Here is a 15,543-nt window from a genome sequence, read left to right on the forward strand (position 1 = left end):
TGTGTGCATTTGAACCGGGGGGCGGTGTGTGTATTTGAGGGGGTTATCTGCATACGTCAGGGCATAACTTAGTTTCCCCCAGTGGAGATAGATGACTGGGAAGCCCCAGGGAGCGTTATTGGAGTTTAAAGTTTTCCTTCTCGTTTTTCATCATTCGTCTGCAGGCAGGGGAGGAGGTGATGTTAGGAGGCTATGATCTACTACACAGCAGCGTCTTATACTACACGAGGCACAGTATCAGAATACGCAGGAATGGTTTAAAAAGTGGTGGCGGTGTTAGTAGCAGCAGGGGTATTTTTAAAAGAAAAAGTTTGCAAAGTTTGTCCACCAAAGGCAAACACCATACTCATAAAAACAGTATGGTACCAAAAGATAAAAATGGCAAGAAGGGAGATCAACTTAAGCTGTGTAGGAGGACTGGAAGTTGTTCAGTGGCTCAGAGGGTGTTAAAAAGTCTGCAGTAAAGCCAACAGTGAAAGGGTGAACTTACACTGGCGTGGGCGAGCGTGTCACTGTCATTGTAGACTATGGACAAGGGAAGAGCGACGTCCTGAGGATCTGCGCTGTCTGACTCCTGCTTCACCTCAGCTGGCTCAGTCTGTACTCACAGAAATACACAAAAAAAAAACACAACAATGTGTCACACTCAAATTAAAATGAGCACATTCAAACATTTAAATAAGCTTTAAGAAAGACAAAACACACTGATACAGAAACATGATTAAATAGAAGCATATAAATGGTAGATGCAACTCATTTTGAAAAATAAATAAAAGACATGTACTGTATACATCATATTCATACGTTAGCCAAAACAAAAACAGTATTAACACATACATACTAGAGCTGCAACAATTATTCAGTTAATCAATTGTCAACTATTAAATCAATCTCCAACTATTTTGATAATTGGTTAATCAGTTTGAGTCATCTTTTCTTTCTTTTTCTTTTTTTTAAATAAGTAAAAATTCTTTGATTCTAGCTTCTTAAAGGTGAATATTTTCTGGTTTCTTTACTCCTCTATGACAGTAAACTGAATATCTTTGAGTTCGCACGTATTGCATCATTTCCTGTTGGTATCAAAACATTAAAGTTTGTAGATTACTGTACAAAAAAACGGAAAAATATACTATAAAGATTGGTATATGTTACTTACCTACATGTAGTACAAAATTGAGACACAGTAAAGAATTGTGAAATGCAACACGACATTTGTCCAGCAGATGGCAGTGAAAGTCTGGCTCATTCAATAAGCTTCTAGAAAGCTGGTTATTGATAGTAATCAGCTTGTATCCTGAATCTAATGTTATTGTCTCACTTGACTCACACATCTATCTGTGTATTTACCATCATATTCTCCAGTTTATATTTTCTGTAAGCGAGTCTTAACTGTGCTAAAGCAGCAACTGCCGTGTGAGTGCTTGTGTACATATTCAAAACAGCTTGCTTGGTCAGTTGTGCCACTTTTTGTTACAGCTGAAGCCGGGTGGAAATGTATCTTCTCCTTTCTTTACAACTGAAAAGGACTTAGAGTAAGGACGCCGGTTCTCTGCCCCCCTCATGTTTCCATCTGTAGAGCCCGAGCTGATAGTAGAAAATGTGATATTTAGAAGTGATTCTTCCTCCATCCCTCGAGGTACTACTTAAAAATATAATAAGCCCCACATTTGGAAGGATGGCCTGTTCTCCTTGTTGTTCTTAATAAAGAAGAAATATCAAAATGAACACTTTGCCAAGTCCATTCATGTTTCAAACAGTCCTACAACCAGCCCCAGAGCAAATGTTTACCCAGTTGGAAAGATCTATTTAAAATTCATTTGGCAGGATACAAAAAGTAAGCGAGTTAGAAAACACACCGGCTAATAAGTATGTTGATGTGCCAAATACACAATTCTTGGTAATAATATGCTGAATATACAGTGCATTTCTAATGAATGCAGCTTGCTTGAAATAGATGCACTGTAGCAGATATCAAAGGTTTCCCTGAGTTCTCCTCATTAACAGTGGCTTAAAAAATCATTAATGGACACAACTCATGGCTAAATGTTTATCAATACTAAAACCAAATAGACTTATATCTAAATTACATACTTTATAGGCATGTATTCTCACAAAATATAGTCAGTTATAGGCTAATTATATTCTGTTATTTTGATTAAAAAGGTTCATTAATTATCAGTTTCATTAAACAACATTTATATATACTACAGGGTTGCCAAACAATGTTTAAATGTAGAGTATTATTCTCTTCATTGCAGCCAAAGATGTGATGTAGCGAAAAGACTCTGAAAGACTATGAAATCTTCCCAACTAACGATCAATCGTCTGGATATCTTAAGTATTATTTGACTAATGATGAGGACCCAGGAGATTAATATGAAAACCAATGAAAAGCTGTTATACAAAGAATGTGTAAACTTGGATTTGTATATAATTAAAGCACTTCTGTTCTCAAAAAGCAACTGATTAAAACATTGCATCCTTTTTTTGTACTTCAAATTATATTTTCTTTAGGATCTGAGGAAAATAAATGTTTCTGCATTATGTTTTATGAGGTGATGTTACTGTATGAATCTAACTTTCTACTCATGTGAGAACAGATCAGACAATATAGGAGATCTGGGCGTGAACAATGAAAGCTACTACCTAGCTGGATAGGTGAACCTGGTTAAAGGGGTAGTTCGGGTGTTTTGAAGTGGGGTTGTATGAGGTACTTATCCATAGTAGGTGTATTATTTACAGCAGGTGATTGTCAGCACGTTCCCAGTTTGGAGAAATAGACAGGAGCACCGACACCAGAGCAAAGCAATACAGTGCTGTGGATGGGGACGGCAGAAAAACGTATTTTAGCCACCTAAAAAAAAGGCTCACAAAATTTTTTTTTATATCCGTTTAAGTGTACGCTATATTTAGAATATTTTCTGACGGCGAACTAAACTGAAAGTGCAATGTATCTATACTGCTTTTGTCATCTCAGCCTGCTGGCTTTGGAGAGAGCATAGAAAAGTTTCCCTTTCAGTTCAGTTCCCCGTCAGAAAGGAGAAGGAACGGTCTGTCTGACAGCAAGATAATGCGATGAAAATATTCTGAATATAGTGTACCCTTAAACAGATATAGATTTTTTTTAGGTGAGCCTTTCTTTTAGGTGGCTAAAATGTGTTTTACTGCTGTCCACATTACTGTATTGCTTTGCTGCGGTGTAGGTACTCCTGTCTGTTTCTCCAAGCTGGGGGCACGCTAAATGTCAACTACTGTAAGTAATACATCTACTATGGATAAGTATCTCATACAACCCCACTTCAAAACACCTTCAAAACTATACCTTTAAGTTTCAGTTTGTGAAAGGGGCGTTTACACTCTTCGGCAGGGAAGGCAGGGTAAACTGTGTCATCTGTGCAGTCCAAGCTGCAGCCACATCGGTCCTGACCTTTGTCAGACTCACCAGGATGTGTCCCAAAAGTCTGTGCAGGTTTGCTGTCACATGTTGTCGCCTATCCTTTTCAAAACAGCCATGAGCCCCCAACAAATCTAATTCCTGCTCCTTCAGAGACAGGGACATTTCAATAATGACTTCTGCGTTTTGTCTGCATCTGCACAACCGGAGGGGGGAGAGAGAGAGAGAGAGACAGAGAGAGGAAGACTGAGAGGATGGCTGTTGCCTGCTGTGGCTTTTGTGTGGGTGCTGCCGCTTTGGAGGCGGCGAACAGTGGAGCGCCTGATGAAACCGTCTCAGGTCGGAACAAACGGCGCTGGAATGAATGTTTGATTTGGTCTGGGCTGTCTCTGGACAGACGGCACAGCGTTGCGGAGAGGGGAAATTCAATAAGAGACGGAGTGAAAAGATGGAGAGAGTGAGGGGTCGGGAGAGAAAGAGGGACAGAACGCACCTTTATATCATCCCTGGATGATTTGAAAGCCTGAGGAACAAAGGAATCACTCTCGATGGCCTCGATGTCCTTTATCCTTCGCACTTGCTCCTCCAGAGAAGTTCCGTCTGAAACACACGTTACACAGAAAAGAGAGGCGATGAACAAAAGCGTGCACACATGTCCAGAAACACACACGTGTACACAGACACACACAGAGGGTCAGACATCCCTTGTCATTTTCTGAAAAGGCACCAGATTTCATTTGGACTGGGCTTAGTTGATTGTATGTTATCTCTCTGTTTAATGCTCCTTGACACATACAATATAAAACATCTGATATTCCCCTATTTTAATCTTGGCCTTCTTTAAAAGAAGGACTCTTGCTTAGCCAAGGGCATAGAGTCACTACAAAAGGCAAGTGGAGAAAAAAAATACTAACAAGATAATAGCCAGACAGTGAATTACACTCGGATAATGCATTCTAAAATAATCAAAATATGAACACAAACTCACTGCAATGGAATTTCATTATGGAGACTAAATGTGATTAGGTTTCATACACTTTTCATGTATCAGAAAGCATTTCGCTCCGGCTTGTCCAATCAAACAAAGAGACAGAAAAGGGTTTCCAGTAAATTACTCTCGGATATAAACACATCAGGATTCTGCATATCAGATAGCAAATCATTTCGAGAATTCAAGAGCGGTCTTCTTCTTTAGCGTAGGAGGGCAAAAATAGGTGTGCCAGGAAAGTTAGCAACCGGAGTCTGAATGCTCCCATTATTCTCTGGCTGTCAATCTCTCCACTGATCAGTCAATATTCATCCCTCTCTCCCCCATCCATCCGTCCTCTCCTGCACTCTCCCATCTCTCTGTCTGTCAATCCAGCACACATCCATGTTCCTCTGCTCCACTGATGTAGGCTGTGTCATGAAAACAAGTACACAAACGGGAACACACTCGCTCACACATACACACACACAAAGAACATCGAGTACTCCCACATGTACATGTGTGTTTGCAAACTTACATACTTTGCACTCACACTCGTGGCTGCCATACATGCGGCATACTCTAGCACGCACGCACGCACACACACACACAGAGAGTGTGCAATTGGAGCTAATAGCAGGAATTAATTCAATACATTAGTAGCTACAGAAAGGGTGTCACAACAGATCTTCATGGCCCTGGTGTTTAATGAATAAATGAATATTTGTTCCGGCTTCCATGGCAAAGCATCACATGCCATCGCACACACACACACCAAAAGGCACACACACCCTATTATAGTTCATAATAGCACTCAAACAAACTCAGTTTTGATTTAAATGCACTGCAGAATTGGACGACTGAGTGACAAGTGGAATTAAGCCTTCCTATGTGACAGATTATCAGCTTGTCATCCCGCGCTGGGGATGATGCGAGCAGAGACGCATTGCACGGCGGCTCCAAAAATAGTCATTACCTTGACTGGGCTGCTAGATGAAGTCTGAACACTGGCCCAATATCCTCCTGGAGACTGTGGCCTGTCCTTCACACCACTATCACCACCGCCGCTCACTGCACAGCTGCACGAGCGCGTTCACACGTTCGGATGAAAACTAACGCCTGTGACTGGCCGACAATTAATTCAGCACAATTTAATTCACTTTTTCAATTACCCCTTCTCTGCTGTCCTTTGAGCGTGAATGCCCTACATGAGGAACTACCACACAAACCGCCACGCTGACATGTATCCACACACACACATACACACACACACACACACACACACACACACATACACACATCCCATATCTGCAAGCATCTCCTTGGCAGGCCCGTCTGTTGCTGGGATGTCCGTGTGCACTGCAGGAATCCATTAAGACCTCAGACTTTTTGACAAACACATTATTGGTAGATAAAATGACTTCCATATGCTGTTTGTCAGATGTCAGAGGGAAAAGATATGTATTTCATGAGAAAATCAAAAATAATGGACTTTGAGTGCGGGCCTAGCGAGCTTAGAGGCAGACAAAAATCAATACTCGAGCCGGGCGAGCGCACTCCGCAGCTCGGAGAGGTCAAAGTTGATATTTAATATTGACACATTATCTGGCAAATTAATTTAACAGGCCAACTCAATTGTCACTGCATTAGGAACGCTTCTCTGTCAGCGATGATGGGAGGGTAAAGTGAAAGCTGAGAGAGAAAACAGACGAGAGAAAGAAACGGAAAAGAAACTAAACTAGACACAATTAAATGTACAGTATGCGCTGCTTTAAATGAGGTTATTGTGAGCTCTCTTGTGTCTGCATGCTGAGATGCACTGCAACCATTACTGCCAACCAGGAAACAGAATCAAACTCAATCAATAAACTTATGTTTTGTATGTGCAGACTACAATAATGGATAGTGACTGAGCAATGTGTGTTAACGTGTGTTTTGCATGTTTACACCTCTGTGTGTGTGTGTGTGTGTGTGTGTGTGTGTGTGTGTGTGTGTGTGTGTGTGTGTGTGTGTGTGCGTGCGCGTATGTATAAAAGAGGCAGTCAGAAAACTCACTTGCCATCTCATTACTGAAATTAGTTGGACAGACAGCGGTGCTGATGAGTGGCTCAGAATCAATAGGCTATTGTTCTCTCTAAATAGCTGTTTGTCCACTTCATTGATTAAGACCAGAGGATGAGGAGAGAAAATCAAACCAGCCAATGAAAACAGATTTCAGCTCATCTCCTTCAGCCTTGAAGATGAGAGCGTTACGTAGCAGTTACACTTCCCTGCCAGAAGAGGGAGCTGTTCAACAACACATGTCCATATACGAGCAGAGGCCTCGGGCTGTGGCAGCGTTGTCTTTGTAAACTTGACTTTGGTCTACAGTTTGTCAATCAAGAGCAGCCGAGCTGAATATATTGCCGCTGCTGATTAATTCCAGTAATTGAGTGCACTAGCGTGCCGGCTAAATTACCGCAGCACTTGTTGTTGTTGTGTGGGGAAAAATAAATAAGAAGGAAAACTAACTGCTTGTTTTATTGAGGTCTCGCAAATTGTGGCAAATCTTTGACAGTGTTTTGGAATTATATGGCAAACAGGGAGCTTAAAGGCATTTAATGAATGTATTAAAAATGAAAAAAAGGGGAAACTGTGCTGCTGTGTTGATGGTGGGTGGTGTGACTTCAACACAGTAAGTACAAGAAATCTATTTGTGACAGGTCATGCCATTTTAATTTGGCCAGTTTAATCAAAGAATATATATTTTTTTAACGAGATTTAAATTCACAAAGTTTTTGTTTTAAAGTTATTTTTTATATATTTTAATGGCCCTCTCTATGTGTTTCTCTGAGTGATACAAACCCCAGTTCTTAGAACACAGAGGATAAACATTTATCTAACTTTTGTAACTGATGCCCGGCTCTCACATGTGCACGCTCATGTGCACGCTCACACACACACACACACACACAGCAACATCTCTTGGTTTCCCAGGTTTCAATAACGTGCCCTCCCCTCCTCTACCCCCCCCCTCCACCTCTCTCCCTGCACCGCGGTAAAGATGTGTAATTCAATGCTCAATTTGGGCCCGTCTCAGTGGAGATTTTTTTGCCTGCTAATTGATAGAAATTAAGCCATTAATCAAGCCACTAGCCATCATTCAACCCGGGGAAGATGAATACAAACTTTCATAATAACCACCTTCCCCATTTTAGCCCTCATTAGCATTAATTTTTAATGTAATTATGCTATTCTTTTACACTGAGCTCATAAATTACTGCTCTTTTGTTGCTGGCTGGCCTTGTAAAATCCAAAGTAATGCTTTGTAGTCTGATCTTTAAGGCAATTACTGGCTTCTTCACTCTTTTATCTCCCTGCATTTCCAATAACCTGCTCTCTAATGATTTATCTCCGCCGTACCCCCCCTCCTCCAATCCCCTTCCCCGCTCTTTCTCTCTCTGCACCAGCGGCCAACTGCCCCGCTGCCAGCCTCCGCCTCCAATCCCCCATCCGCCCACATTCTCCCCATCTCTTTACAGCAGCCCCAGATACATCAGGGATGCACACAAAACACATGCACGGATGCTTGCCTCCACCAAGTTAACTATATTAACACACTCATTCAATGCGTGTGTGTGTGTGTGTGTGTGTGCTGTAACTTTGTTTACTATCTCCTTTAGTCATTTTCCAGCTCGCCCTTCATTAGTGAATATCCAGCTCCAGCAATGGCGACAACACCGGGGGAATGCCAAGGTAAGAGACTGGCGCTCCATCTCACTCTCTCTCTCCTGGCTGGTCTCCTGTGGGTCTTACCTGTAGGCTAGCTGCTCTTGTTTATGTAACCCCTGAGCTGGGTAAACACACACGCATAACACGCATGCACGCACACACACAGGCACACACTCGCAGAGCTTGGCATCAAACAGCTGAGTTAAGCTTAGCAGGGCTGCGTGCTGGGGGCGATAGAGGGGCTCCGGTCTGGCCCTGTTCTCAGCAGCAGCAGCATCCTGGCTGCATCAAAGTCTTTACCGTACGATTCTCCAGGCCCAAACAACAGGCTGCTCCAAAGCATGCCTGGGAATTGGACTGAACAACAACAGAAACAAAAATGAAACAATAGGTTACTTATTAAAATCCGACTGATGAGATTTCATTATCACCACCAAATGACTCTCTGTGAGGCATTTTGTATTGCGGATGTGGCTTTCCATTACGCCGTCACTAAAACAAATAAATTAAGAAACCTAATGTGTCTGCTTGGTGTCTGGGAATGTTGCTGCTAATGAGATATTTTGTTGATATGACAGAGAAGTTTAAGCTTGTCCTGCGTAGACCCAGAGCCATTGAGTCCACGCAGACAGCCAACTTATGTTATTAAAAAGGTGTCTGGTGTGGGCCTTTGGTTAGGTAATACTTTTAGACTGTATTGATTAGGGCCCGCTGACAGGTTCTGATGTTAGCCCTGGAAATGCATCAAGTGGCTAATGAGCAGCTATTAGGCCCATCGATTTGCTGATTTCAATTGATAGCTAGCAGGGCAAAGCTGCACGTCAATATTTGCATAACTAATACCCTGCAGCTTTAGGCATTGAAAAATGAGACCTCAATGAGTAACGGAGACAGAAAAGAAAGAGCGAAAGAGAAGAGATGCGGATCACGGGAGCAGATCAGCAACCCAAAGGTAGGAGTAAGAGAAACACCTGAACTACCTAAAATAATCCAAATGTCAAGAATAGCTAAACCACCACGAGTTTCCTCTCCTCTGTACCGATCTGTAGGCTGTCTGCGAACAAACCAATGGTGGCGTTGCAACAATGACGAGATGTGATGCCTGTCTGACGCCTGTGGCTGCCGCCGGGGGTCAACAGGTCACACAAAAATGAAGGGGAAATTCTGACAGGCTGAGCCAGATGTCCCAACGAGTGCGTCCCTGAGGAGTGTGCGTATATGCATGTATGTGTTTGTAAGTGCGGGTGCGAGCGGGGAGATGTCCAATGACGGAGCAGGTGGCTAAGCCAGTCTAATGCGTGTTCCCACGAGACCACACATGCACACACAATACGCACAGTCACTCAGACATTACCTCCATCCCCCCCCCCCCAACCTCCAAAAAAGCCACATGTCTCCAACAATGCACCTTCAACCACAAACACATACACGGGCCGAGTGATCCCCTGCGGTGGTCACCTTGTTATCGTAGTGTCAACTGGTCTCTGTGGAGTTCGCCGTCCTGACGACTCCTGCCACTGCCATCAGGGGCCTGTCACACATCACTAAACGCTCAGTTAAACCTCTTATATTAATAGTCAGGTCTATAGAAGTTATGGAGAATACCATATATGATCACACTCTTTGGATAATGTAGCCTTGAGCATTATTTGACCTTAGCAGATAATGGCATGCGATATGTTTATGTTATATCTTATGTGATATCTATTTGGCATCAGGAAATGAAGAGCAGCTGGTGACTGAGTGTCACACACACACACACACACACACACACACACACACACACACACACACACACACACGCTCTTCTAGTGTCTCCTCGCGATAGTGATCTCCCACTCTCCAGTCAATAAAGGTCTGAATGATGAATTAAAGACCCAAACAACCTGCTAATGACAGGATGACATGGCAGCCACGCGCCGTGCTCGTGCTATCTCCTTCCACATCTTCGCTCATCCCTCCCCTCTCACCGCTTCTGTCATTCAACCCCGTACCGCTTCAACTATCCTCTCAACTTCCTCTCCTCAACTGACCCCGGTTCGACTACTACTACAGTATATTCTCCCCCATCTGTACTAACAAATCCTGCTACCACAACTTAATGCATGTGTTTAGACTCCTTCTGTCTGCGCCCATTATGAAATCATGGGGAGGAACAATAGATTGGCCTCCGGTCTATCCTTCCATCCATACCTCTATCTCTCATGCACGATATCTAAATGATAATTTGCTTGATTTGGCCTTAAAAACTGCACTGAATCATCTCAAAACTTGTATTTATTTGTTCATATAAGCATCACGCAAACCTCAGACATAACTTATGAGACTTTGATGAAATGCTACATTCCTGCTTTCAAATACACTGTTTTCATTACAGCTGGAAAAAAAGGTAACATACAGTATTTACTTGGCTCAGATGGAGAATTTAACATTCATCAGGGATGACATGTTTATTGTTGCGTTGTTGACATTGTACCTATCGCTATCATGGGTATAAATAATGCATTCATTGCCAAAAACAAGGGTCTACCTTTCAGGGAAAACCAGTACTAACAAAGCTTAAAAGCATCTACTGTATATTTACTGCATATACGTCATGCTATTTATCTGAAATCCTAGCTAAGACCTGACTGCTCCTGCTGACCTGACTGCACGGTGCTAACGGCAAACACAGAGGGGCTAACCAAAACCAGGTGGGTGTGTTTCCCTCGCTGTGTGTGTGTGTGTGTGTGTGTGAGGGGGAGAAAGAGAGCAGTATGAGTGTTAGCCGATGTCCTGCGCCTGGGCAGCATCACAGAATCTCATTAAATAGTGAAGCTTTCACAGGCTGAGTGGTGAGATCTTCAAGATCACAGCCACTTTCTCTGTCGACGGGCTCGAAAGGGGACTGGTGGCATTCTTACTGTTTTGTATTCAATTTGGTTTCCTTATATTCTATCAAATTCTTGCAGAGTAAGAAGTTCTGCTTTTGTTAATCTTGTTATTTCGGGACTCATATTTAAGATGGTGTCAGCATGCTGCAAAAGCCACATATCTCAAGGTCATTTTTTAAGGTAAAGAGGGAGTTTTAGTCCCTATACTCAATGGTTAGGGCTGGTTTATTAAACATTTTCCACACACAGAGTACCGGAGGACAGCTTGCATTTACTATAAAACAGGAGAGGCTTTAAAAGAAAATGGGGAAATGTTGTAAAAATACAGCAGAACATAGATGAAGGAGCAAGTACCTGAAACTCATCTCTCTCAACTGCTCGGTAACCTGGAGTACAATAACAGCCTGTCTGTCTGCGAGACTCAAGGAGCTCTTTATTAAGCGCAGTGCTGTTTTAGTGTGATTAGAATATAGAGTCCTTCCCTGCCCTTTACCAGAAATAACACGCATTTGACTGCATTAACTTGATGTTAAACTAAGCGTGTGTTTGAGTGTGTGCGTGCATGCATGCGGGGGAAAAAAGTGCAGCGGTCTCCATTTTTTCGATCCCGGGCTGGTCAGCAGCTCTTTTATTAACAACTCTATAATTAGAGAAAACACCAAGCAGCTAATTACTTAATTGGATCGAGGTCTTTAAAATGAAAATGATGTAATCTGAATCCAGGAAACCGGCTCGATTTTCACATACACTGATACATGAACGTCAACACACAAACAGGCACACATACGCACCTCGTGACCTGCAGCCTTCTTGACGTGCAGCCATCAAGCGACCGACTCATTTCCCCTTAGTTGGGCTGTAATTGATTCTCCCTTTCACTCTGCTGGCTCCTGACAGGGTGTGTGTGTGTGTGTGTGTGTGTGTGTGTGTGTGTGTGGAAAAGGGACAGAAAGTCTCCTGTTTGTGTGGTCTGCTACAAACTATATTAGTAAAGGTCATGGCCGAGTGTGTGTGTGTGTGTGTGTGTGTGGGTAGTAATTAATTAGGCGAATGCCCCCACCTCCTCCTCTTCTGACCTCAGTTGTAGACTAATAACCTTGGCACTGTGTAATGCATTGAACTCCTTTTTTTCCTGTCGCATTCTGCCTCATTGGAGGGAATCATGCAAACATAACAAAACAAGAGTGACATCATCATTTGCATGTAAATCAAAATCATCCTTCATGGCCTAAATTACAGGAAGGAAATGCATGAGTAGTTGTGTGACTATAATGTCCAGTCAGTCCTGATATGTTTGATTTCTGTCAGCTGTAGTGGTGAGAGAGAAGAGGGGGGGGGGGGGAGGGTTGTATAAGTCCTTCTCAGAGCACCCTGATTATGTATGGGCACAGGTATAAAATAGTGTATTGCTCCATGCAGTGACCCTCCACATTCTCTGACTGCCACCCTATCTCACACTCACTGCACCCAACTTCACCGACTTCCCCCAAAATACTCCTCCCTCTCCAGTCTGGGATAACTGGACCTGTGCTGATGTCACATGTACATCTTTTCCTTGAATCAGTTGCCGAAGAATGTGATAATATTTGCTACATGATTTTCTTGTACCCCTTAAAGGACCAGTGTGCAACATTTGGCAGAAATGGAATATAATATGTGTGTTTTCTTTAGTGTATAATCACCTGGAAATAGGATTTGTTGTGTTTTTGTTACCTTAGAATGAGCCGTTTGTATCTACATAGGGAGCGGGTCCTCTTCACGGAGTCCGCCATGTTGCACGGCGATGTTTCTACAGTAGCCCTGAATGGCTTGGGCCGGTGTCCATAACGTTACTTGCTCCTGTCACCGCCGCTATCTCTCTCTTGCTTCACCACTAACTTCCCTCATACACACAGACACAAACTAAGCACTGGCTCTGCTCCAAATGACCCTATGCTACTCTTACAACAACTGGCTCTAGAGAGGGCTATTCGCATTTGGGTCAGCAACCATAGTTATACTACATGCTTGGCACACAGGAGAGGCTTCAGTTGGTTGCAATCTCAACCTCACCGCTAGATACCGCCAGATCCTACACACTGTTCCTTTAAAGACAAATAATGTAATTTGGGTTAAATCTACATCCATCTGATTGTAATCAGGCTTTGTGACAATACTCCCAACCAGTGTCAGGGACATACCTGACCGTATAAAATAGGTTACTAACCAGAGGTTTTAATCTGATGTACACAACAGCTGATCAATACAAATTATGCTGAGGCACTCACTTGGAAAACTGAACACTGCAAGTTTGAGTTTGTCTTGGATACCCAGTTTAGCGGAAATACAGTTGTAGATCTGGGTCCCATGTGAACAGAGAGAATAAGGGAGCTGACCAATGACCAACAGTCTTGAATTAACACATGTACAGTACAGTATGTCATATGTGGATTTTAAATTGTTGCTATGCTTATATCAGTATGTATCATTACTTTTTTCTACTCTTTGCTAACGATATACTCCCGTACATTTTAGTGAAGTATTGGCAGTTGTATCCTGTTTAATGACCTTTTGATTTCAGAAAGTAATATGTGTTTTCACAAAAGTCAAGATTCTTTGTTTACACAAGGAGTGTAGAACATTATATGACTTTTATGTTTTCATTTTTTTCTGTTCTCAAAGATGTGATATGGATGTAGAGAGCTATCCGTCCCACTTTACTTGTGATGTAGTGGATCAGGTGAGTTATTTTCTCAACTATGTGAGAGATGAAATTCAGAGCTTTCGTATGTATTAGATTAGAAGTTTTGAATTGGTGTTGTTGTGTGTCTAAGTGGTTATGTTATGTATTGAGTTATATTGTGAGTGGGAATGTTATGGATGTGTATTGATGTACATATGTGTTATTGTCTTGTTGAATAATTGTTAAAAAAATATGAATGAGGATCCCAAGAAGAGTAGCTACTGTTGTAATACAGTAGCTAATGGGGATCTAAATAAACTCAACACACTTTCTTTCACACAGTAGTGCAAAACGTGCAATATCTTCATGACACAGTGTTGTGCAACCAAACTCCCGAAAAACACACGCACACAGGGGACTCTCATGCAACCTCATTTCAGGCATTCCAACAACACACTTGTCACACACACCACATTTAAAAAAGAGACACACAAGCACATATCACCGCCCCCCCCTAACACACACACACACACACACATACATAGGAACACACGCACAGACGCACACACACTCTTAAGTGACCTCTGATGTCTAATGACAAACCTTGCGGGGGCCACCACATGGCCAGCGCCACCCATGATGCCAGCACTTTGACCTGCAACAGTCTGCGGGTGTGTCTAATCACAGCAGTCTGACCACCCGGATAGACCGCACCAAGTACACTACTGCTGTGTATGATCATGTCCAGACATACGCGAATGTGTGTGTGTGTGTGTGTGAGTGAGTGTGTGTGTGTATCAGTCACTTTCACATAGTGGGAATGTTTTCAGTTAGCATGGCAAACTAATACTCTACCTTTAATCTTCTAATAGCAAAGCTGCGTTACTGGGGCTGAAACAGTCACACAGATTATTCAGCTACATTCAATGTGTGTTCAATTTTCAGGATTTTTAAAAGTAAAATTCTGTAAAATTTAGGGCTGTCAAACTTAACGCAATAACGCGTTTACGCAAATCCGTTTTCTTTTTAATTTTAAAGCTAGAGTGATGATGCTGGTATCATATGAGACTAGAAAATCTGAGGAATCCATCGGTACTAACCATGTCCTACTAGCTTGTCGAGAAGGAGGCTAAATAACGCTCCAAACTTACACTAAATTTTGGCGAGGAAAAACTGGCATGGTCATTTTCAAAAGGGATCACTTGACCTCTGACCTCAAGATATGTGAATGAAAATGAGTCTCCCCTCACAGACATGCCCACTTTGTGATAATCACATGCAGTTTGAGGCAAGTCATAGTCAAGTCATCACACTGACACACTGACAGCTGTTGTTGCCTGTTGGGCTGCAGTTTGCCATGTTATGATTTGAGCATATTTTTTATGCTAAATGCAGTACCTCTGAGGGTTTCTGGACAATATTTATCATTGTTTTGTGTTGTTAATTGATTTCCAATAATAAATACATACATTTATTTGCATAAAGCAAGCATATTTGCCCACACCCATGTATACAGGAGCATTAAATTACTTGACAAATCTACCTTTAAGGTGCACTTAGAACAGATAAAAAATGTGATTGCGATTAATCATGAGCAATCATGTGATTAATCGTGATTGAATATTTTTTTTTGTACATTTTAACTATTCATTGTAAAAAAAATATTTGCAAAAATTACTTTTTCAGTTTCTAAACATTCATTGAATCAAGACAAATTTTAACATTCAATATCTAATTTTGAACCAGTTTGCGTGACACTATCCTAAACCTAAATGGGATGGACGGGAAATCTGGAATATAAATCAGCCTGGTGACTCAAGCGAGGTTGCTGAACGCACATGGGTCTACTGGTAGCAGGTTAATTGATAAGGGTGACCCAGGAAACGATTACCAATCACGGGGGGTAAAAGGGTGCTGTCAATCATCTGTCCACTTG

General features: G+C 42.1%; 1 protein-coding gene across 1 annotated transcript in view; it reads right to left on the reverse strand.

Annotated features, from left to right (window-relative positions):
• rsrc1 (arginine/serine-rich coiled-coil 1) overlaps positions 1–15,543 on the reverse strand; it is a 132,640-nt gene that overhangs the window by 3,198 nt on the left and 113,899 nt on the right. Inside the window, exons 8-9 of the mRNA XM_074642044.1 lie at positions 3,888–3,994; positions 491–598 (exon numbers count right to left, since the gene is read on the reverse strand). Coding sequence (XP_074498145.1) covers positions 491–598; positions 3,888–3,994 — 215 coding nt within the window. The remainder of the gene's footprint in view (positions 1–490; positions 599–3,887; positions 3,995–15,543) is intronic.

Source organism: Sebastes fasciatus, chromosome 7, assembly GCF_043250625.1.
Source record: "Sebastes fasciatus isolate fSebFas1 chromosome 7, fSebFas1.pri, whole genome shotgun sequence".
Taxonomy (NCBI): domain Eukaryota; kingdom Metazoa; phylum Chordata; class Actinopteri; order Perciformes; family Sebastidae; genus Sebastes; species Sebastes fasciatus.